The sequence below is a fragment of the Gopherus flavomarginatus genome, chromosome 3 (genome assembly GCF_025201925.1).
Source record: "Gopherus flavomarginatus isolate rGopFla2 chromosome 3, rGopFla2.mat.asm, whole genome shotgun sequence".
Taxonomy (NCBI): Eukaryota; Metazoa; Chordata; order Testudines; family Testudinidae; genus Gopherus; species Gopherus flavomarginatus.
The window spans coordinates 240,799,663-240,825,233 of NC_066619.1; the positions used below are offsets into that span (position 1 = coordinate 240,799,663).

At 41.4% G+C, this 25,571-nt stretch overlaps 1 protein-coding gene across 7 annotated transcripts in view; it reads right to left on the reverse strand.

Annotated features, from left to right (window-relative positions):
- Window positions 1-25,571, reverse strand: part of N4BP2 (NEDD4 binding protein 2) — a 71,623-nt gene that overhangs the window by 34,084 nt on the left and 11,968 nt on the right. For 3 of the 7 annotated variants that reach the window (XM_050947289.1, XM_050947286.1, XM_050947287.1), the window contains 7 exons: window positions 17,322-17,676; window positions 12,148-13,417; window positions 9,829-9,953; window positions 8,604-8,692; window positions 6,821-6,889; window positions 5,314-5,390; window positions 3,950-4,105 (listed from right to left, as the gene is read on the reverse strand). In XM_050947289.1, coding sequence (XP_050803246.1) covers window positions 3,950-4,105; window positions 5,314-5,390; window positions 6,821-6,889; window positions 8,604-8,692; window positions 9,829-9,953; window positions 12,148-13,417; window positions 17,322-17,550 — 2,015 coding nt within the window. In that variant the 5' untranslated portion in view covers window positions 17,551-17,676. Of the gene's footprint in view, window positions 1-3,949; window positions 4,106-5,313; window positions 5,391-6,820; window positions 6,890-8,603; window positions 8,693-9,828; window positions 9,954-12,147; window positions 13,418-17,321; window positions 17,677-17,966; window positions 18,123-25,571 lie in introns of those variants that run through there. The other 4 variants (XM_050947291.1, XM_050947290.1, XM_050947288.1 and 1 more) reach the window with 3 other exon arrangements.

Below are 25,571 nucleotides of genomic sequence, written 5' to 3' on the forward strand. Positions count from 1 at the left end.
TCTAGGGAGTGGAAAACAGGTTAAAAAAGAATTAGCTCAAATCTGAACACTCCCCACTAATAAAACAAAACATCACAGATATTTACTTGATAAGAGCCCTTCCTTGATTCCAAATAGACTAATGTAAAGAGAAAAATGTAATCCCTATCTCCCTTTACCCCAACCTGCAATTTCGAACAGGAAGACTAGCCTGCATGATATTCCCACCTTTGCAACAGATATGGTGACTATGTTCAAATGTCATGAGTTTCATAGCTTCCCCAAACTCAGATATTCAATAAAAACTCTAGAAATTAACAGGCAAGGGTTTTAACCAGGTCCGCATTGCCATATGATGTTTTACAATCCATTGTAATTCCATTTAATTTTCACAGCCCACTCGACTTTAACAGTACCCCCTAATGCATACAAAAATTTATGCAAAATGTCAAAATAATAAATAACTAGATTAAAATGAAATCCCGTTTATTATCACTCAGTACAATTAATGTTAACGAAGTGGAAGGAATGCAAGTCAAAACAGGGAAAGAACAGGCTAAATGTATTCAGGTTGGCAATGCCTGATGAAACTCATATTGAGCATTTAAGGATCTTAAGGAACTAGCTGAAGCCATCTCTGAACAGTTATCTTCAAGAACTCTTGGAGGACATGTGAGGTCGCAGGCGACCGGAGAAGGGCGAACATAGTACTGTACCTATCTTTAAAAAGGGGAACAAACAAGACCCAAGGATTATAGATAAGGTCACGTTTTAGTCACAGGTATTTTTAGTAAAAGTCATATATAGGTCACAAGCAGTAAAAAATTCATGGCCAGTGACCTGTCCACAACTTGTATTATATATCCCTGACTAAATCTTGGGTGCTGGGGGAAGGAGCGGGGGAAGGCAGCAGCGGCATGCAGCCCAGGACCCCCGCGGGTACTGGAGGGGGAGGGAAATCATGCAGTAGCAGGCGGCCTGGGACCCCTGCAGGTGCTAGGGAGAGGGAGCCGGGCAGCAGCAGGCAGCTGGGACCCCACTGATGCTGGGGAAGGGTGGCCAGATGGAGGCACGCGGTCTGGGACCCCTGCCAGTGCTGTGGGGCCCAGAACCCCCACTGCTGCTTCTGTGGGGCAGGGGGTGCGCAGCGGCCCGAGACTGTCCCAGCAGTGGCTGGTGCGGCAGGCTCAGCCACATCGGCTGCTGTAGAAGTCATGGAGGTCCCAGAAACTCACGGAATCCATGACTTCTGTGCAGGGCCGCCCCAAGCAGCCAAAAAAAAAAAAAAAAAAAAGCCGCTATCGCGATCTACAGCAATTTGGCAGGAGGTCCTTCAATCCGAGCGGGAGCGAGGGATCCTCTGCCGAATTACCGCCAAATACCTGGACGTGCGGCCCCTCTCCGGAGTGGCCGCCCCAAGCACCTGCTTGCTTAGCTGGTGCCTGGAGCCGGCCCTGCTTCTGTGACAGACTTGTAGCCTTAATTATAGACCAGTCAGCCTAACTTCAACACCCAGAAAGATACTGAAACAAATTATTCAACAATCAATTTGATAAGCACCCAGAGGATAATAGGGTTATAAGAAAATGCCAGTATGGATTTGTCAAAAACAAATCATGCCAAACACTACCTAATTTCCTTCCTTGACAGGGTTATTGGCCTACTGAATAGGAGGAAGTAGTAGACATGATGTCTCTTATTTTAGTAAGGCTTTTGACATAGTCCCTCATGACATTCTCATAAGCAGGGATCTTTGTTTTCTGTGATAAATACAACAAAATTCCCTGATAAAAGAAAACATAAAAATCCAAGTTTTTCTGTGATTAAAATGAAATGCTGAACTTTAGTTTCCCTCTTCACAATATACTGTACATAGGTATCAGTTGAACACAGTGTTTTATTAATATACAGTGGAACCCCATTTAGCCATTCAAATTGGGACTGGGGCTAGACTGGATAATCAAAAATTCAGATAATCCGGAGAGAGGCAGGGCTGACAGACAGGGCTCTCATGGCCTGGGGCTCGGGCTTTCAATCCTGGTTTAGTTACTACGGAGGGACAGATAATGGAGGCTCGGATAAACAGAGTTCTATAGTATATGTTTTTAGTTTTTACATTTTGTGAAAAAAAAAAAAAAGATTCTGTATAAAAATGCAAATTCTGCATTTTTCCATCACAAAAGGATTTCTGGGATCCCTGATCATAAGCAAACTAGAGAAATGCGGTCTAGATGGAATTACTATAAGGTGGGTGCATAATTGGGTGAAATCCTGTACTCAAAGAGTAGATACCAATGGTTTGTTGTTAAAATGGGAGGACAGATGTAGTGGGATCCTGCAGAGGTCAAATCTGAGTCCAGTACTATTCCACATTTTCATTAAATGATTTGGATGACAGAGTGGAGAATAATGCTTATAAAATTAGCTGATAATACTAAGCTGGGAGGGGATGCAAGTACTTTGGAGGACAGAACTACGATTCACAATGACCTTGACAAATTATGAATTGTTCTGAATTCAACACGATGAAATTCAATAAAGGTAAGTACAAAGTAGTACATTTAAGGAGGAAAAATCAACTGCAAAACTATAAATTGGGGAATAACTGCCTAGATAGTAGTACTGCTGAAAAGGATCTGGGGGTTATAGAGGACAGAAACTGAATATGAATCAGAGATGTAAAGAAGTTTCAAAAAAGGCTAATATCATTTTGGGGTTTATTAACAGGGGCATTGTATGTAAGACACAGGGGGTAACTGTCCTGCTCTATTAGGAACTCATGAGGCCTCAGCTGAGTACTGTGTTCAGTTATAGGCACCACGCTTTAAGGAAAGATGTGGACAAATTAGAGAGAGTCTAGAAGACAACAACAAAAATGATAAAAAGTTTAGAAAACTTGACCTATGAGGAAAGGTTAAAAAAACTGGGCATGTTTAGTCTTGACAAAAGATTACTGAGGGTGACCCGATAACAGTCTTCCAATGTGTTACGGTCTGTTACAAAGAGAACAACGATCAATTGTTCTCTATGTCCACTGAAGGTAGGACAGGAAGTAATAGACTTAATCTGCAGCAAGGCAGATTCAAGTTAAATATTAGGGAAAATGTTCTAACTAGAAGGGTAGTTAAGATCTGGAATAGGCTTCCAAGGGAGGTTGTGGATTTCCCATCACTGGAGGTTTTTAAGAAGAAGTTGGACTAACACCTGTCAGGGATGGTCTATGTTTACTTTGTCCTACCTCAGCACAGGGAGCTGGAGTAGATGATCTGTCAAAGACCCTTTCAACACTACAGTTCTATTATTCTATTTAAGGGATCCATTTCCAAGATACTATAAACAAATTCTACATTATCCACTACAGAAGATCACAGACGTTAGCTGCTTACAAAATATGGTTGGAAATGTACTCTCAGACTACATATACTCACATAAGCCTCTATATAATAAATATATTCCATAATACCAAATAAATCAATCACTCCAATCCTAGTCATAAAAATAATCTAAACCTCCAACACCCCATTCTATAAGTACAAAATGAAGACCTAGGGTATTTACATATATAGAGAGAACTATACTCCTTTTAAAAACTTTATTACACATTTAATAGTTAGTATATAAAAATCTATACTGTACACCCAGTAGCATATTTCCAGGACAGAAGAAAACAAGAGGAAAAAGTTAAGGTTGGTGGACAGCTATAATCTAGTGGACTAATAGTGTAGAAGCCCAGAAATGGAGAAATGGCTTATTCCCTTAACTTTTCACTTCTAAAATTCTTAACCTTGTGTAAATAAAAAATGCTGAATTTTTGTTAATTTTTTTAGGGGGGAGGGAAGGGGGAGTTTGAACAGTTCTGGGTTAGGAGGAGTTAGCCAGCCTCCACTGTTTTGGTTTTTTTTTCAAAAGTTAAAATTGGAATTGTGTAACAAAGTTTTTTATTTAGGAATATAGAGAAAGTAAGTCTTACCCATAGCCTTCCCCCTGACAAGGATCTTCATTCCAATCAGCATTTTCTGATTTGTTTGGGACAGTAGAATTCAAGATTGAGTTAACAGTAAGGCAACGTTCATAACGCTCCAACATTCTTTGGATCTTTTCTTTAGATATACCATGAATGTTTCGCCTAGAGATTAAAACATGAAAAAAGTAACATTCCAGATTTTAAATAATCAAACAAAACAGACTGAAAGATGGAATGATTTCTCTTTATGCTGTTATATTTCTAGTTTTGCTTAATATTAAACCTAAGAATTAGGCTAAAATATGTTTTTCTTAAACGGCTTTCTGGGATGTTGTAAACCAGATTCTTGCTGTTTCACCTTCTGTTATGAGGCAGGGAGCCAAACTGCATAAATGAGATTCTGCCTACAGGAGTCATCCTCCTGTAGGCTATACTCAGTTGAGAACTTCTCAGAGTGGGAAGAAAACATATTTGCCTACTCTGATCTCCCTGCTTCTAGCCATTTGTCAGTATATCTTATCCCTCTAAGGAGGATTTGCACTGACTTTGTTAGGTCTCAGAAAGCAATCTGCTTGGCAGCGGCCTGATCTAGAGTATATAAATCCTGGCCAGAGTGGCAAGCAGAGGGGAACTGGTGTTGAGGGGAGGAGGGAAAACCCAAGTAAGCCCTAGCAGCAAGAAATGATGGTACCCACCACTCCATGGAAGGAAAGTAACTCACAGCTGCTCTAGAAAGATCCCAATAAGCACCCACCATCTGAGAGCTGCATCAGCTATGGGTTCAACCCAGATGGTAATGCCTAGGAAAAGGTATAACCAAGCTTCCACTGGTGGTTCAGCAGAGCTTGTCCCCAGGAGCTTGTTCTGCTCACATCAGGACATGACTGCTACTCTAGTGCATAAGGTAGGAGGGACATTTGAAATCAGGAAGGCTAACAGCGGAATAGATCACCTCAATGCAAGGACAAACCCAGAGGTCCTATTGGATCTATCCTTGTGCCCGGATTTCCAAAGGATATTTTAGGGATGAATATACATTTGCACAGCTTTCTGAAGATTTAAAATGTCATATAAATGATAAAGGTGCCTTTCTGGCTGCTAGCTAATTTCTTTTGAAACTGGATATAAAAACAAACAAAACAAAATGATGAAAGGAATTTCTCAGACTCTACACAGACATCATAAAGTTGTAAGCAGAACAGTTAAAATAAAAAGTTAGTCAGGTGTTTGTTCAATTGTTAACAAAGGGCTTACTGATGTTTTGGAGCCTCAATGGCCATTGTCAAGGTAAAAAAAAAAAGTTAGTTATTTTAAAGAGGATAAATGAAAGGTGAAGCAGCTTACTTCAATGTCTTCTACAGTATTTTTACCTTTCAAGCTCTTTTGGTTTAAACTTCCACCAAGTATCAGGCTCTCGGAACATTACTTTGTATTTGTACTGCTGAGACTGAATAAAAATACAAATAGAATACAAAATACATCAGCGATGTCATATTTCCATGAAAGAGCACACAATGTACAAAACAGACACATATCAGGTTCCCATCTTACAAAACAAGCTAAACATTCCAAAAATACACTAACCATGTACCAGGCTTCATTTATGGTTACACAGATGGGAATTTTTCAAAGCAGTCTAGGTTACTTAGATACAGTATCTTCCCTTAAAATTAATGAAATGTATCTCACATCTCAACCACAGTGTCTACATGACAGAGCTAATTTAGTTTTGTCCAAGCAACATTCTGAAAAATCTTACTATTTTAAGAAACATTTCTTTCCTTTTTTTCAACTTTTTGTTATTTCAGTTAGCTGCAAGCATGGAGCTCTTTCTCTTTCTAGTATACTATGTGGTATTTTCTCTAGGCAAAAACAAATCTGCTTCAAATCTAGCCAAGAGAAATCACTTGGGAGGTGACTGTCACCCATTCCTATCTTCACGACCATTCCTATTGTCCTGGAGATATATCAAAGCACTTTCCTGGAAACAGAACTTGAAGTCTTTTCCTTGTACTTTCATGCAGTATGCAACACTACCAAGAAGATAGCCATGAACCAACGGCACTCAAAAGTATCTTTTTAAAACCTTCCACAAATTAACATTGTAGCTATGACCAGGTATAAAATTAGACCCCATTCATAAAAAGAATCTAAAACAAGTCCCACCTTTCACCTGTCCATCACATATGCTGAGGGCTGGACTTGATGACCTCTCGAGGTCCCTTCCATCTCTACATTTCTATAATTCTATGCAGCAAAGGTAGAATATTTTTTACTAACCACTTCAATCCTGTGTTCATCTCATTTGAGCAAAGAAGTGCTTTTATATCTACAAGGGCATTTATGTATAGAGAAATCCCGAGAAGAACTATTTTTTATTCTTTAAGTTAATTTACTGTGCTGAAAAGTACCAACCTGACAGTTAAGTTAAGACTTGGTTAAGTCCTCTATCAACAAAACCAGTTATAATACAGAAAATGGCAGCAGAAGGTTCTAACACTTTCCCACTGATGTGCCTAAACCCAGATTAGGATGAAAACCTCTAGGAATAAGAAAGTAGATCAATCCTCATCCCAATTCAACTCTCAGTCTCTTGGCTGAGGCTGCCAACAAAGTTGACAATTAGTTCTAATTTGAGGGTCTGGTTTGGTTTGTCCGCAATACTGACATGGATGACTTTTAAAACTAAGCTTCAATGCCATATCACAAGTGGGAGTTCCAGACAAAGAGACAATTTCCTTGGTATTCTTTTTAACAAGCATAAGCGAGCTTTCTTAATATAAGGATTTGAAAGTACCTTTTAAATATAAAGTATCTTACAAACATTGTGATGAATGGAACAATGGAAAATAAGAAAGTTTTAATCAGAATATCTACCCTGGATCTGAGAAACCTCCCCAGAAAATGTTCGGTTGAAAAATTCCTGATCAGCTCTAGTACTGGATCCTGTAAAATAGTTCACTAAATTAAGTTACTTTAAAAACTAGATAAAATCTAAGTAATAAAATGTGCATGTGACGTTATTGACATAAACTGACTGTATAGATCATTGTTGCAACAAAGGTCCTATAGTTGAATCAAATCTTGTACAAAGGAGGTCAAGTAAGGTGTCTATAGAAAGGTTGTAATTTGCTGGTTATGATTATGCTGTCTGTATGTGTGTATCATTTTTGTATTTGAAGTTGTGCATATAGACTATGTACCTGTATCTCAATGTGTTTGATTCTAAGTAGCAACAGTGAAGCATTTGGTCAGCTTCTCGAGAAAGGACTATTCTGAGTAAGTGCCCAGTCAAGAAACACTTAACTGACAATGGACTTTGGGAGACGCAAATCCACATCTGAGCTTTCCTGGGAACGTTCAAACTAACATGTAAACAATGGCATTGGACATTCATGGACATGTGACTTGCCCAGGTGGCTAAAAACTCCATCTTGTTGCTGTGATTTTGCACAGAAAAACAAAGGGGTTTCTGCCCACAAGAGAGAATATAAAAAGCCCTGGAAGCCTCTGCATTTGGTCTTCAGCTGGCTCAAGAAATGGCCTCTCCATCCCAAAGAGATGCCTGAAAGGAACTGCCTGAAAGAAACTGGAACAAAGGATTGTAACTACGGGGGTGTGAGTGATGGCTGGACCCAGGCCATAAGTGACAATGTTGGTCTGAAAAGGATTGGGCCCAGACTAGGAAGGAGTCTAATCTGTGAGAAGCTCACTGGAACATATCTGAGGGTGAGATTTACCTATATTCAGTTTCCTACTGTATTAGGCTTAGACTTGCATGTTTTGTTTTGTTTTATTTTATTTTGCATGGTGATTTACTTTGGTCTGTCTGTTATAAGCTGGAACCACTTAAATCCTACTTTTTATACTTATACTTAATAAAATCACTTTTGCTTATTAATTAACCCAGAGTAAGTAATTAATACCTGGGGGAGCAAACAGTTGTGCATCTCTCTCTATCAGTGTTATAGAGGGCAGACAATTTATGAGTTTACCCTGTATAAGCTTTATACAGAGTAAAACGGATTATTCAGGGTTTAGGCTCCCAGAAAGACTGAATACTGGGAGCTGGGAAAGTCCCTACTAACTAAGAAGCTGACTGAAGTGTCTAACTCAGCAAGACAGGAGTGGAGGGAAGCCTGTTCTGGCAGGCGGGGGTTGTTCTCAGTGGTATCCCAACACATCTACTGACTGTCTTGAGGGAGTCTCTGTGACCCAACCCATCACAGCATGTTCCCATGCATAGCACCATTAAAAAAAAAAAAAAAAAAGACCACTTTCTGTTAAAAGCCTAAAAATGCATACCGGTTAGAAATTATTGACCTAAGTATTCAGAATTGGGCTCCAAATATAGAAGGACCAGAAGAGTACTGTGAATTTCTGCCATTCCTAAGGCCTGGTCTACACTAGCAAATTAGGTCAGCATAATTACGCAGCTCAGGAAAAATCCACAGTAAAATAAGCAGATAAAACACTCAGACCTACACAAAGCAGAATATTTAATTATATGGTACCGTTTTTACACTTTTTTTTATTGTGAGCTTGGTCCAACTCTTGTTGAATGCAAACAGAAGCTGGACTGAGCCCCGTAACCACACTTTAAAATAGTCTCAGGTTAGTTACCAATCTCTTTTCACATTTTTGCTCAAATTATACTAACCAAAGCAACGTACGGCTTCATCTCCCATGCCTGTATGTTTGTGTTGTCTATTATTATAGGAGAGATTCTCTTTTCAAATGCTTCTTTGGCTGAAAGACAAACAAGTATAAAAGAACAAGGTATGGTTAATTTCTTGATAATAAAAATCGACATCTAATGTTGTATTTTAAAAAAATTAAAATTACCATGTTTAACCAGTTGACAAAATAACTATTTTTGGAGTCTGATCTCTCTGCCACCCAAGCATGTTTTTTTATTTAAATTCACCACCCTCCAAACATAAAAACTACAATTACATTGTATTACACATTGAAATTATATATGTATGATAATAAAGGAATGGAAATGCAGATGTATAACACACCAAATATGACTAATCAGTAAATTATACTAAAAACTACATGATCACCTTCAAGTGGACTTCTTTGTTGCATACAAAATTCTTGGCTTTATAACAGTCTTAAGATAAGTCCACTCTGTAAACTGTATAAAATATGAAAAATAAAAAAAAGTGTAGTTTTTTTTACACACAATAATAAAATGTTTATCAGTTGCTTTAAAAAAATAACAAAAGACAGTATTAAAGTAGCCTGCACAACCAGAGTTGCTGATAAGTGTGTACTTTTCCTATAAACCCATTTTTTGAATAGGTTTAGAACATACCTGCAAAAATGTCACCATATGTAAAATTTAGCATATAAAAGCTTGAAATAATTGCTTAGTGAAGAGTTTCAGGAGGAGAAACAGAAAAAAATCTTTTATTGGTGAAAATCGCCATTTACTGGTTTCCTCTATTTTTGGTTGTTTCCTAACTTTTGTCAATAATGTAGCGCTCTGTAAGGAACATTAGTTCAAAGGCAGGGAAAAGATCTGGATAGGTGACATACGTGTAACACATCCAATGTCATGGATAGCAACTGAGTGCAAATAATGATTATTGATCTTAATCTTGGAAGGAATCCTCCTGAGAGCTAGCACAGATTACCACTTGATAAGTAGAACTAATGCAACATATATACCCTGATATAATTCCGGGCGAAAATAATCCTTCAGGGCTGAATTTGACATTTGTTAGCAAACAGCACATTAGATAGGCCATTCTGGAGTCTAGGATCCTATTTTTGTCATTATTATTTAAAATTTATACCTCTACAAGGTGATTAAAGCTCATCCTATGGTGCAATTACAGGAAAGCAGCTGAGCTAATCCCCTATATAGTTCTTACCTTGTTTCCTGTTCCACTCATGTGCTTCTCCTAAGCAATTTGCATCATATTGATATTGTCCGTTTTTGTAAAAGTAATCATCAGTACTAAGAATGATTCCACCTGGGTTATCCTCAAACAAAGTCCTGTGAAATATCACAAAGATAAAACAATACATTTTTCCAATTTCTGTCCCCTTTTATCAACAATATATGTGAACCAAATATTAACTCCTTTAGGGTTTACATAAGGTATACAACAGAGCTCTAAGTGATCTAAGCCTCAGGTTCTAAAAAGCAGTTTTCATTCCTATCAAGGCTGCCTCAACCCTGCTTTTTTCCACTGCAGAAAAATTAAGTTTCATGTAGTCTACTGTGTGCAGATTTTTTGAACAAGATCTTTCAAACTGAAGTCTTCTGTTCTCTTAATGGATATCAAAGATCCTGTAGCACTTTCTGTGAAAAAGGGAGAGTGCTTTAGGCGCTTTCAAAATTTCTTCTTGTGCCATGCGCAGAGTGCTATACATGGTTTATCCACTGGTGGACACCCACCGACCTGGCAGACACCCTCCAAACCAGTAGCAGATGCATCTCAATGACAGGTTTACTGACTCCTGAACACACATCTTGATTCATTCCCAGGGACACAGGGAGCAAATGCACCTTAGGGAAGGTTCAGCCCCAGGGAGAGGGTAGGTGACAATATAACTGTCACCCTCTAATGGGGAGGTTATAGGCATTTAGTCCCTATGAAAGCAGCTGCTGGGAAACGCCCTAGGTATGTGGTTCCTCCAGATCCTTCTGCTGAGGAGCAGAGGGGAGGTTTTGGAGGGAAGAATAGGAGGGGGTAGAGAAGGACAAAGCCTCCACATTGATGGTCTTATACCTCTGCAAACCCTGGGAATTCACAGATTTTGGAAGCAGAATGCCCCTATTTCTTCTAGGCAGCAGTGGAGTGGCGGAACCCATGCCCTGCTGGAAGAATGAGCATGTAACTCATATCCCAAGTATTCTGTGCAGGAGAATATTGTGCTGGGGATGACAGGACCCTCAAATATTTTTAATGGAAGGGGACAGTTAAAGTATTTGAAAAAAATTGATAATAGTTTGGAGTAAAAACATATCTAAGAAGAGTGGGGAAGACACTTCAAGAATTCATATTATAGAGTAAGAGAAAAGAAATTAAAGACTAACTTGACAGAAAAAATGCAAGGGGAAAATATAATTTTAAAAAATACCTAATAATAATAGAAAAATAAATATCTGTATATAATGATATGCTTCTGCATCAATAGTCCCAACAAAGTTTTATTTGCATAACTGGCAGTATGACATTTCTACAGAAGTCTGAAATTGATTACTAGATGTATATTAAAAGTCTAACTATCAAAAAGCTTTCTGGGAGTTGCCCAGAAAACAAAGGGCTGGATTTTCCAGTTCACTATGCACTACTTATTTGGTTTAAAGTGAATTTAAAACAGGCCAGAGATTACGCAGAATTCTGCCAGGAGGAATGTCAGCAATTGTAAACCTGTCAGACCTGACATATTCTCAGCTAAACCCATCCCTGACGCCATGTGGAGGTGGGGGCATGTCACAACTGGCCCAGGGACAGGAGGGGCATGGTGGAGCTGAGCTCTATTTACCAGATCTTCTGCTGGCATAAGCTCCATTATGGAGCTTGTACCAGTGACAGATATTAAGAGTAGGCCCCCAATTGCTCTAACCTCCACCAGCAACAGCTGGCCAAGGATCAGGAAGATGCAACTGGCTCACTCCCTGCAATTATCGATGTCCACTATGTCTCAGTACAGCTTGGACATTGGACATGATGATGAATTGGGGCTTAAATTAGGCCATTTGCAAACACCAGAAAACTATTTTTTGTTGTTGCTTTGTCTTGTTAATAAATCCTACAATAAAACTGTTAAGTCAGTAGTCCCCAAACTTTTTTGTCCATGACACTCTGGGAGCTATGGTCAGGAGATGGGGCCAGGCCACAGTCAAAGCTGGGGGCCATGGTCGGGAGCGGTACCGGTGTTGCAGCTGTGGCCTCAGCTGGGAGTAGGGCCCCAGCTAGGGTGCAGGGCCCCGTCGAGGCTGCAAGCCAGGGACTGCAACTGAGAGCAGGTCAGTAGTTGGGAGCTACAGCTGATGACCAAGGCCGGACCTGCAGGTTGGGGCCAGAGTGGACCTGAGTGGCGCTCCCTCCCCATCCCCTGTGAGGGCTGGGCTAGGCCCCACCAAGCTTCCACCAAACATTCCTCCACACACCTCAGTTTGGGGACCACTGTGTTAAGTGATTTCTCTTATAAACACATAATATAAACAAACATTCTACCTTGCCAAAAAAGATTTTCCTGATCCTGGAACCCCTCTGAGAAGAACAAGAACTTGACCTACAAGATGTGTCTTTTTTCTCATAACCGGACAAACAGGTGGTTGATGTACTTGAGAGAGGTTCATTTTTTGGATTCCATCTTGATTTCCCCATACCTTCGGAGACGCGTTGCTATCCCAGACATGTGAAACCACTGGAGGAGGAAAAGGCATTCCTTTGCCATGCGTCCTGTAGTCTGAAACAGGCCTCCATTGTCCCGGACTGATAGCTACTGGAATTACAAAGCTGTGATTTCCACCTGATGGATAAAACACAGGAGCCATTGGATTCCAAGGATGCTGTGGAGGGTGCTGTGGTGGTGGAAAAGTATGTAAATTCCATCCCTGCTGAACATCTGCAAGTTGTGGCGATTTGAAACTGGATCCTTCAGGAGATTCAAACACTTCAGGGAGAGAAATGCTTTTTTGGCTACTACACACAGCCATTACACCTTCCTGTGGTTCAAGGCATTTTGAGCTGGAATTTCCACTAGCTGTTGTACCAGCTTCTCCAAGTCCCTGGAAGAAATGACCAGAAGCATTCAAACTTCCATGGTCTGAAACAATATTCTGTGATTGATTAAGATTTCTACAAGCCACTTCCGAGTTTGTTGGTTTAATGACTTCTGGAGCATTGTCAGTATTAATTTCTGGCAGACTAGATCTTACTGATACTTGTGCAAAAATGTCCATGTCAGCTGATGAACTATCCTTTGTTTGAATGCTAGATTTACTTACAGCCGGCTGAGAAGATTTGTGACCCTCTGAGATTAACATACAGGAGTTGTTTTCTAACTTCTCATTCTCTGTCTCTGCTTGCTGCAGAGAAAGCAGGACATTAAATCCTAAACTGGATTTTTCACTCTCAGGAAATTCATTAATGCCATTAGAATTACTCTGGTCCAATGTCACAGGCTGCTTTCCTGTGATTTTGTCATTTGTGGAATCATACAATTTGTCTCTCAGACTGTATTTCTCAAAAGCAGTTTGTATCAAGGAATCTAGCTCTTCAGTCAGCTGAATATCAGGTGATGGGATCTTTTCTGATTCTTCTTTACAGTTCACAATATCTTCTTTTGCACAACTTTCGCCCACTATTTCATTTGCAACAGAGCTTTGCTGGTTAACAAGAGATAGAGATGATGCTATTGAATCAAAACCTGAGACTTTTGAAGATATTACTCCCTTAGCAGCTGTGGAAAGTTCTAGCAGACAATCCATAGCATTTTCAACTGTTAAATAAGATAAAGAAAATAAATCAAAGAAAATGATCATGGTAAGGAATAAAGCCTAATTTTAATTCAATTTAAATAACATTTTACAATGTATAATTCAAGAAATATTATTTATATCAAACCCTGAATTTCAGAGATAGTAAACAGAAACTTTACCAAATAATTTGCTAACATACTGTCCTCCGACCTTTACAACAAATGTTGCTCACTGGGGACAAGACCAAACTGAATCTGCACACACTTCAATACAAAAGTATAATATGCAAAAAAGTAAATAAACTAGGAAGCTAAATTTAACTCTGGGTAGGAAGAAAAAGATTACACAGATTGATTAAATGAAATACTTGTTTCTAGTCTATACAACACAGGAGAAATAGGATTAAATAAATTGAAATAGTCACTAAAAGGAGAATTGTAGAGGTACAAGTTAAAAAAAGATAGGCATAGAAACCTTTTTTTTATTATAGTCAGGGCTAGTTAAAAGCGTTAATGACAAAAAAATTGGGGGCAAGGGGATGTGGGAGTCTTAAGAGGAGTCAAATCAGCTGGAACTTTTCTGTTTATTCCAGAAAGCTACATAGAAAGAAATTGCACACTAAAAACACAAGCAAAAAAAGGTTTTTTTTTCTAAAGTCCAGCTCTTTCAACACAGCTGGGTAGATCTTCCCTTTAATTTAGAGAATCTTGCTAGCCTTTCCTCCTTTTTTATTACAGCAACTACCAGTCCATTAAAAAGTGATAGTGATAAGTTTCCCTTTTTGAATCTGTTCACAGGAGGAAGATGATAAAATAACCAAAAACCAACCCTCCATGCTAAAGACGACAAAATGAATCTACTGAGAAGAGAAACAGACTTTTTCTCTCCCTCTTCCATCTTATTTGCTCCCTCAGAGTACTTGGCCAGGCCTATCTGAAAACACATCCAGACAAAACGTGTATAGAGAAACACAACAAGGAATATATTGAAGGACAGGAAAAACACTGGAGGTGTTTAAAAAAAACCCACACATGCACACACGTACAAACAGCGCAGACTTAAAGACAAGCAAAGGGAAATCTTTAATACTTCAATCATTGGTCTAAAATCCATTTTTTTTGCTAACATATTGTTTATGAAGCATGCTTCCTTCAGTAAGTCACACAAGTGACCTGCGTGGGTGGGTGTTGTTGGTTTTTATTTTTAAAGGATTATCTTTGTCGATAGATTCTTTTGAATAAAACATGCAACTGTTATACTTGACATATCTATCAAAATTATTGCAAATGACAATTCTCTTAGTGGGTATATTAATAACCCAATGTATTCTCAGTCAACCTCAAGATAAATCTATTATTTTACCACACATTTTTTAAAAAACAAAATTTTTAAAGAACATTTTTAATTGGTGAAGATATCAACTTGAATTTAGGAAGGGGTAAGAATCATATAGCTAAACGGCATGAAAAGTCTGTTAAATTATAAACTTCGTAAATGTTTGCACTTAACATTAAAAATAGTATTTAGGTTAGGTAACAATACAGTAACTCCTCACTTAACGTTGTAGTTATGTTCCTGAAAAATGCGACTTTAAGCAAAATGATGTTAACCGAATTCAATTTCCCCATAGGAATGAATGTAAATGGGGGGAGGGGGATAACTAGCTGTCAAATATTTCAGACGACATTTCATTCTTTCCCTTTCTTGGCAATATGCCTGGTAAAATCCCACTTTGTGTGTAATTCATTATGTATAGCTAAAATACTTCTGTATTTGACATCCCCACCCCAAAATAACCCCTCCTGGACTTGCACTCTGCATTTTCCTCCATTACCTATGTGTCAAGTGCCACTGAAATTGTATTTAGAACAGGGGTAGGCAACCTATGGCACGTGTGCTGAAGGCGGCACACAAACTGATTTTCAGTGGCCCGGCCACCAGTCTGGGGCTCTGCAGTTTAATTTAATTTTAAATGAAGCTTCTTAAACATTTTGAAAACCTTATTTACTTTACATACAACAATAGTTTAGTTATATATTATAGACTTATAGAAAGAGACCTTCTAAAAATGTTAAAATGTATTACTGGCACGCGAAACCTTAAATTACAGTGAATAAATAAAGACTCGGCACATCACTTCTTAAAGGTTGCGACCCCGGATTTAGGATAATAATGGAAATAGATAAGTGACACACAAAAATAGAAGAGATCTACCAGAAAGAGTGAAAGAGGCTAAGGAATTTGAGATAATGGAAACCCCAAAGGAATATGAGAGAAGGAAATCAGTCCAAGGAAGCCTGCTGAAGATTCCAGTGCAAATCACAAATAAAATGCATCCTGCATGAGCTGGGCTGCAGGGAAGTGATCAGTGATGCTGGCACAAAATGGGAGTTTAAAAACAAAACCCAAAACACAGAGCTGCAGGTACAATATACTCAGGTTAGTAAAATCACAAGAGATTGATATGTAGCATACACCCATACAGAATTTGGGACAGTCTTGTGCAGTGGTTAAAGCTCAGAAATGTCAGTCAGGAAAGCAGGGTTCTCTTCTCAATCATTGTCTTGCTGTATGGCTTACGGCAAGCCACCTAACTTCATTAAGTAAAACATATTACTACTTACCATCATCACAAAAACGTTATGAATCTGAGAATCCTACATGGGAAGTGGGGGACCAGATGTTCCAATTTTATAGGGACAATCCCAATATTCCAGGCATTGTCTTATATAGGCGTCTATTACTCACAACCCCTGTCCTAATTTTTCACACTTGCTATCTGGTCACTCTAATGCAGGGGTCAGCAACCTTTCAGAAGTGGCGTGCCAAGTCTTCATTTATTCACTCTGATTTAAGGTTTTGCATGCCAATAATACATTTTAACATTTTTAGAAGGTCTCTTTCTATAAATCTATAATAAATAACTAAACTATTGTTGTATGTAAAGTAAATAAGGTTTTTAAAATGTTTAAGAAGCTTCATTTAAAATTAAGTTAAAATGCAGAGTCCCCCGGACCGGTGGCCAGGCCCTGGGCAGTGTGAGTGCTACTGAAAATCAGCTCGAGTGCCGCCTTTGGCACACGTGCCATAGGTTGCCTACTCCTGCTCTAATGGGAAGTGCTATAAAATTCCTAAGTATTATGACTCATTGTAATGGGGTGTTTGCTACTCATTGCTCGATGGAGCCTCCTTGTGGCGCATCTAGGGAATTAGCTCACCACCATCCATGCCCCATCCAGCAATTGCTCAGCCTATTGCCACAGTCACTTGTTCTGTGGCCCTCTCTCACTGGTCAGGAGCTGCAGTTCATCTCCTTCATTGCTTAGCCCTCCAGCCAAGTCACAATTATCCTCCCCTTCCAGGGTCTCACCAGTCTCTCTCCACACCGTCTCAGGCAGTCCTCATAGCCACTGCACCAACTGCACCACTCCCGCAGTGGCTTATAGGGGAATCCGGGCCCACCCTCTGCACTGGGTTCCAATCAAAGGGCCCTTGAACCAGCAGTTCAGGTCTATTCTCTCAGCCCTTACTGCTCCTTCCCTGGACTGTTTCCCACACTTCTAGTACAGGCTCTTACTCTGCTCCCCTGTATCAGGGAGCATGACGGTAGGCTTCCTCACTGCAATCTGTTGCCAGCTTCCTGGCTTTACAGAAGCCCCACCTGCTTCTGTCCAGGACAGCTTCATCCCCAGTTAAGCCTCATCGCTCCTCTTTGGGAGCAGCCAATGGTTAATTGACCTCTCTTGCCTGTATTAACCCCTCCAGGGCTAATGTGTGGTGAACACCCCCATCACACACATGTATTCATTAAAATTTAAATTCTGACCTCTAAAAACAGTGAAGTCCATCGGAGCTGCACTGCCTATCTGAGAGCAGAATTTGCCTATGAAATCCAACTGTTAACATAACAAATGTTTTATTTACCTTTAAAATCACATTCAGACAGCACCATATAAACCACACTAGCATCCAGGTCAGAAAACATTTCTGACATGTTGTTTAAGAGCTCTTCCTGATTGACACTGTAAATTGCTCGTGACACTGCCACATCTCCTGAAGGTGGTACCAGTCCTTCACCAGAAGCAGCCATTCTCTCCGAATCCACGACTTTCCTGGAGGGACTCACACCCAGATTTTTCCTTTTCTTTGGCATTCTGTTATTCAAAACAAGTTTCCTTTCTGTTTTATTTTGCCCATATGATGTTGATTTTGTCAAGTTCAGAGAAAACAAGGCAAGATACCTTTCATCTCTCTGATGGCCACATTACCAATAGCAGACCTAGAAAGAGAATGGAGAAATGTTTAAAAATAGGCAACTGAATTTCCACTGCATTAACTCTTAACTATTTAAAGGTCTGAAAAGTTTTTTATTTTATATTTTTGAAAGGGGGGTTGCTTTTCTTTCCAGGGGATGGGAAGAAAGAGCTTCTATTTTTATTTTTAAAATTTTTTACACTAGATATTCAGATCCTGTCTAGACAGAAGAACTAGTGAAATGGTATTACAAGATCCAAGAAAGTGAAAGTTAAGTAAGTGAAAGGGGAAGGGCTATTTAATCAGTTTTAAAACCTTTTTAGTTAACACATTTAATTTCCACGACCAATCATCATTTTGGGAAATGTGCCCTTTGTTAAAGATGTAGCACCTTCACTTCCTCTATTAAGGTGTTAGAGATCACAAAAATCTCCAAGATCTTCCAACGGTCTTCCAGCAAAATCAGGAAAGATTAAACTTAACATTCCTGATATTTCTAAAGATAAAAACAAGCAGAAAGAAGTCTTGTTAAAAGCCTTTCAGGTGCTTATACATCATGAAGTGAAAAAGTGCAGAAGCCCTTTTAAAAAAAATTCTTTGACTTTCAGGTGGCAAAATGAACTAGCACTTTGTGTCACACTAATTATTACACCAAGCCAATATGGAAAGCAATTAGTTATCTATATATAGCCAGTATATGTATACAGTGAGGCTGCTTTTTCTTTATAATGCAGAACTTCAAAGTTTTACTGTTGTGCGTTCAAACTGATAGCAGCAGAAAACACTATAAACTCAGTTTAACAACTTTACAAAGAACTATGTACAGGCAGGTACTAAATTTTCTATTTGATATGGTTTAGTTAACCTGATATTTAGATTAATTTTATATTACCCCACTTTATTCTAATCTGACTTGTTTACACTTTTGCTTATTTATTTAGTTTAGTTAATAAAATTGGAAACCTGTCTGGTTTACATATTTTTCCCTAGATGTCAAGATTATGGACCTGAGAAACCCTGAGGTAGATGGAAGAGGCAACTCTGTGAAGGATCTAACAGTGGCCCACAGAAGTATCCCCCAGTTAGTTCTCCTATAGCTGGTGCCCAAACCAGAACCCAGTCACCTTTTGAAGGAAAGTTCACTTACATATTAAGCATTTCTTCCAATACGCATAGTATTTTTTTAATAAATGGAAGCTATCTTTTCAAATGATTTCACATCTCCCATGTTGGCTATAACATTGAATCAGAATGCAGTATCACCAATGAAAAATAAACATTTGAAAGTAAACTACAGTAACTCCTCGCTTAACGTTCTAGTTATGTTCCTGAAAAATGCGACTTTAAGCAAAACAATGTTAAGCGAATCCAATTTCCCCATAAGAATGTAAATGTAAATGGAGTGGGGAGGGACGGGGGGTTAGGTTCCAGTATACACAGTATAAGTTTTAAACAATTTAATACTGTACACAGCAATGATGATTGTGAAGCTTGGTTGAGGCGGTGAAGTCGGAGGGTGGCAGAAGGTGGAATATTTCCCAGGGAATGCCTTACTGCTAAATGATGAACTAGCACTCAGCTGAGCCCTCAAAGGTTAACACGTTGTTAATGTAGCTTCACACTCTACAAGGCAGCACAATGGAGGGAAGGAAGACACCATGACCCCACTCTAAGTACATTGCCTTTTAAAGTAGATCAGCAAGTTGATACAGCAGCTGCTGCCAGCAAGCTCCCTCCGACAGTCAGTCGTGCCCCCCCTGCTCTGTGAAGAAGTGGAGGAGAAGGGACACCCTGACATTAGCAGCCCTCTTCTCCCCCCTTCCCCCACACAGCAAGCAGGAGGCTCCCAAGAGCAACTGAAAGGCAGAGGGCAGGAGCAGCACAAGGTAGTGGGGGGACGGACAGCTGAACTGCCAGGCAACTGATAGCCTGCTGGGCGGCTGCTGCACAGAGAACTTAGGGGAATGGGGAGCTGATGGGGGGCTGCCGGTCCACCCTGGTTCAGAGCCCCCATCAGCTAGCTCCAACGGACTGCTCTTTCTGCAAGCAGTAGACAAAGCAGGCAGCTGCCAAACAACGTTATAAGGGAGCATTACACAACTTAACCCAAAAAGCTGCAAGTTGCAAAGAGTGGTAGGGTTGGCATCTCTAGTCTGCTAAGAGTGCTGCGTGCTGCTTGAACAGCCAGGAATAGCTATCGGAGAATTTCCCTTCTGTAGGGGATCCTCTGCCAGTGGAAACAGTTCCACCACCTCCTGTGCCAGCAGCTCCTCCTCCACCAGTGTAAGAGACAGGAGGGGTGTTCTGGGGGGAGAGACATGATGGATCACAGCTCCCCTATGACTCATCTTCAACTGATGTAATGTCTATGACTTTACATCAGCCCTGCTGTTCTAACTTGCTCTGTGATTTCACTGCTGTCCACTCCAGAGCTGCACCTGGCTTCCTGCAGCTGCCTCTCTTTACTCTCATCCAGGCTAAGGATAACTGCTTAGATATTGTGATTTGAAAAGCCATCTTACTTTTCAGAAAATGCCCATTTCTTAATGAGCTGATTTTATAAATAAAAGAGTTATTAAGAAAGCAATTTCCAGAAAAGTGGACTCTCCACACCCACTCACGTGTGTACTTGAATCATCGTGTGGGGGAATATTTAATTCCAAGAAATGTGTGTTCATGAAGCAGTTATCAGGGAAGAGGTATGTGTGAAAACAGTGAAGTTGAGACTGTGCCAGAGGAGCACAGTTCTTTATCAATGCTGAAATGAAACAGCTGCTTACTCTAACTGGATATGTGTACAATAATTGCTAGAATTAAACCTTGAGCAGAGTACATTACAGCCTCTGGCTAACTAGTTAGAAATCAATTTCTGTATGTTCACCATAGCCCTAGCCTTCACTACATCTACATCAGCATGCTGTTACTGCCCCATCTTACTCTAAGTGAAAGAACTCCCATTCAGAGCTCAGTACAGGGCCTTAAATACAGATTGATTCATGTTATGTTACCTGGAACCTACAATTGAGGCTGTCCCTCGGGTCTCTATACTGAAGTGCAATTGGAAATTATGTTCTTTGTCCACTACATGATACTGGCAGACCAGGTTCTACCTCATGCCTCAGCTGAATACTGATAATTACACAGCTGATCAGTTTGGCTCACCTCTATGTTAGTATTGTTAAAATAGGTATTAGAATGATAAGAATGTGGCTAGTGTTAGACTTTACTGAATGCTTGTGAGTTGTTGCATGCATTAATCTCACTTATAATATTTGTATTCCTTATTGTAATGTAGTATTTGAGTGCTTGCATTGTAAGCCTCAACAACTGTATAAATCACCAGACAGGAGAGAGACATTTAGGGTATGTCTACATCTACAATTTTGCAGCGCTGGTTGTTACAGCTGTATTAGTACAGCTGTATAGGGCCAGCGCTGCAGAGTGGCCACACTTACAGCAACCAGCGCTGCAAGTGGTGTTAGATGTGGCCACACTGCAGCGCTGTTGGGCGGCTTCAAGGGGGGTTCGGGGAACGCGAGAGCAAACCGGTGAAGGAGACCAGCTTCGCTGCGGTTTGCTCTCACGTTCCCCGAACCCCCCTGCAAACCGCAGGGAAGGAGACCTGCTTGCATGGGGGTTCGGGGAACGTGAGAGCAAACCGGGGAAGGAGACCAGCTTCGCCGCGGTTTGCTCTCGTGTTCCCCGAACCACCCTGCAAACCGCAGGGAAGGAGACCTGCTTGCTCGGGGGTTCGGGGAACGCGAGAGCAAACCGGGAAAGGAGACCAGCTTCGCTGCGGTTTGCTCTCACGTTCCCCGAACCCCCCTGCAAACCGCAGGGAAGGAGACCTGCTTGCATGGGGGTTCGGGGAACGCGAGAGCAAACCGGGGAAGGAGACCAGCTTCGCCGCGGTTTGCTCTCGCGTTCCCCGAACCACCCTGCAAACCGCAGGGAAGGAGACCTGCTTGCTCGGGGGTTCGGGGAACGCGAGAGCAAACCGGGAAAGGAGACCAGCTTCGCCGCGGTTTGCTCTCGCGTTCCCCGAACCACCCTGCAAACCGCAGGGAAGGAGACCTGCTTGCTCGGGGGTTCGGGGAACGCGAGAGCAAACCGGGGAAGGAGACCAGCTTGATTACCAGAGGCTTCCTCAGGTATGCTGGGATACCTGCTTATTCCACAGAGGTCAAGAAAAGCGCTGGTAAGTGTCTATACTTGATTACCAGCGCTGGATCACCAGCGCTGGATCCTCTACACCCGAGACAAAACGGGAGTACGGCCAGCGCTGCAAACAGGGAGTTGCAGCGCTGGTGATGCCCTGCAGATGTGTACACCTCCTAAGTTGCAGCGCTGTAATCCCCTCACCAGCGCTGCAACTTTGTGATGTAGACAAGCCCTAACTCATGTGAAATGCTGATCACCAACAGAAGGTGTTCCTGCCTTACAAGGAAGGCTCATCAACACCTGATGGACTACAGTGGAACATTAAAGAGGACAAAAGATTTATTGTTTACTTGCCCTCCTCCATGAAGATGGGTCTTGTATGTGAATTCCTCCCATCAGCTGAGTTTTCAGCTAGAAGCAGAAGAGGGGAAGAGAATAAATACACTAACTCCTCACTTAATGTTGTAGTTATGTTCCTGAAAAATGCGACTTTAAGTGAAACGATGTTAAGCGAATCCAATTTCCCCATAAGAACGAATGTAAAAGAGGGGGTTAGGATCCAAGGAATTTTTTTTCACCAGAGAAAAGACTATATTATATACATACAAACATACACACACAGTATAAGTTTTAAACAAATAATTTAATACTGGTACACAGCAATGATGATTGTGAAGCTTGGTAGAGGTGGAAGAGTCAGAGTGAATATTTCCCAAGGAATACCTTACTGCTAAATGAACTAGCAATTGACTGAGCCCTCAAGGGTTAACTCTCACTCTACAAGGCAGCAGGAATGGAGGGAGGGGAGACAGCATCCAGGGGCGACTCTAGGGATTTTGCCGCCTCAAGCACGGCAGACAGGCTGCCTCCCGCGATTTGCCAGCGGACGGTCCGCTGGTCCTGCGGCTTCGGCGGACCTCCCGGGAGGTCCGCCGAAGCCGCAGGACCAGCGGACCGTCCACAGGCACGCCTGCGGGAGGTCCACAAAAGCCGCGGGTCCAGTGGCACCAGCAGAGTGTCCCCCGCAGCTTGGCATGCTGGGGCCTGGAGCTGCCCCTGACAGCATCCCAGACAGAGACACCCTGTGAGAGATGCGCATTTCCCCTTTAAGTACATTGACCCTACTCTTAAGTACACTGCCTTGTTAATTAAATCAGCTTGCTGAGACTGCAGCTGCTGCCCGCAAGCTTCCTCCCTCCTGAGCCCTGTTATGTGTCCCCCCTGCTCTATGGAAGATGGGGTAAGTGGGCTGCAGAAGCATGGGGACACCCTGACATTAGCTCCCCTCTTCCTTCCCTCCTCCTCCCCCCTGCACAGCAAGCAGCAGTTTCATAGAGCAGCTCCAAGACAGAGGGCAGGAGCAGCACGTGGCGGGGGGAGGGAAAGCTGAACTGCCAGCAATTGATAGCCTGCTGGGCAGCTGATGCACAGGGAACTTAGGGGAGCAGCGAGCTGATGGGGGGGCTTCCTGTCCACTCTGGTTCCAAACCCCCACCAGCTAGCTGCAATGGGCTGCTCTTCCTCCAAGCAGTGGACAAAGCAGGCAGCTACCAAACGAGGATAGAAGGGAGCATTGCACAACTTCAAATGAGCATGTTCCCTAATTGGTCAGCAACGTAACAATGAAACAATGTTAACCGGATGACTTTAAGTGAGGAGTTACTGTATCCCTAAGAAGGAACTGCATCTCTGTGCTGCTTGGAGTGATGGGGGAAGAGGGGTAAAGTTTCCTAAGCATAAGCAAGCGATACCTAGCTCAGTGGTTCTCAAACTTTTGTACTGGTGACCCCTTTCACATAGCTAGCCTCTGAGTGCGACCCCCCCCCCCGATGAATTAAAAACACTTTTAAATATATTTAACACCATTATAAATGCTGGAGGCAAAGTAGGGTTTGGGGTAGAGGCTGACAGCTCACGACCTCCCATGTAATAACCTCATGACCCCCTGAGGGGTCCTGACCCCCAGTTTGAGAACCCCTGACCTAGCTGTTTAGCCTGGGTTAGCCCTAAAGGACATATAGAGCTTGCTTATTATAGAACTTTCTTTACCTTTTTAATCCTTAAGATTGCAACTCATTTGTGTATATATGTTTACCTGCTTTAACTTTGCAAATTACTCGTTTCCTTTTTAGTAAATCTTTATATAGTTTATTACAGGATTGGCTACAAGCATTGTCTTTGCTGTGAGATCTAAAGTGCAACTGACCTGGGTAGGTAATTGGCCCTGAGAGTAACCTGAATATTACTGTGCTTTTTGGTGTAAGGGACCATCTATCACAAAGGTAGACTTACCTGTGTGGGAAGACAGATCAGACCACCCCAGGGAACTGTCTGTGACTCCATGTTAAGGCTATTATAGTGCCTTAACATGGAGTCACAGCCAATTTGGAGTTTGTGCCCCGGTTCCTAAGGGTCTGCCCTAAGGTTGGTACTCACGTTCATGAGTCACTGCAAGACAGTGACACACACTAATTCATCAAATTGAGATTTGAATTACTCAGAAAATGAGTATCTGGTGAATGTTTCTTTACAAAGGTTCAAGACATGCACTTGAAGTGAGTAACCCCTTTGTCTTATCAGTAGTATGCATTTGCCTCTTAATTTTAGCCTCATGATTTATGCAGAGTCTGAATGATTTTGTGCTTAATAACAAAAGTGTAGTATGCAGTAGACATGTGCAGGGCTAATATTTTCTGAGTACATGTTTGATACTTGGCAATATCCTTCACTCTGATATTTCTAGAAATTTCTACAGGAGACATCTATCCCAAGAATGATACTGAAAAATTGGTAGTATTGTGTGAGTGGATAAAAGTATGTGTATCAAAATAACTGCCTTACTCAGGGTATTGGTGGGCACCCTGATGACAGAAGGTACCTGAATGTTCTCAAAGTTTGATGAGTGACATGTCTTTTGCATCTGAAGAAGTGGGTTTTTTACCCACGAAAGCTTATGCCCAAATAAACAGGGGTCGGCAACCTACGGCACACGTGCCAAAGGTGGCACGTGAACCGATTTTTGATGGCACGCGGGGCGGGCTGAGCGGCTCAGACCGCCGCCACTCTGGGGTTCTGGGGTCCCGCCGCTGGTCCCACTCAACACCTGCTGCTGTCCTGGGGGAAGGAACCCCAGACTGGCAGCGGGCTGTGACCCCAGCTGGCAAGAGCCGGCAGCCAAAACCCCAGAGCGGTGGCAAGCTCCACTCGCCTCCGTTGCCGATCTGAGGTTCCAGACGGTTAACAACTGATCACTCAGAAGCCTGTGTGCAGCTTAAAGTATCCAAATACGTGCCACCAGACACTGGAAAACTCAGCAAGGAAAAGCAAAGGCAAGGATCACACTAAACTAATAAGATCTGCATTTTAATTTAATTTTAAATAAAGCTTCTGAAACATTTTGAAAACCTTGTTTACTTTACATATAACAGTAGTTTGGTTATATATTATAGACTTATAGAGAGAACTTCTAAAAAACATTAAAATGTATTACCGACACGCGAAGTCTCAAATTAGAGTGTACACATGAAGACTTGACACACCACTGCTGAAAAGTTGCCGACCCCTGGTCTTTAAGGTGCCACCAGACTCCTCGTTGTTTTTGTGGATACAGACTAACATGGCTAACCCTCTGATACATGTCTTTTTCTAATTTCTTGATGGACTGAATGTAAGTGTCTCCCATCCATCAAGAAATTGGAGGATGAGAAACAGGACACAGATTCAGTCCAGCTTTCTGACTTATCACATGTAGATGAACAT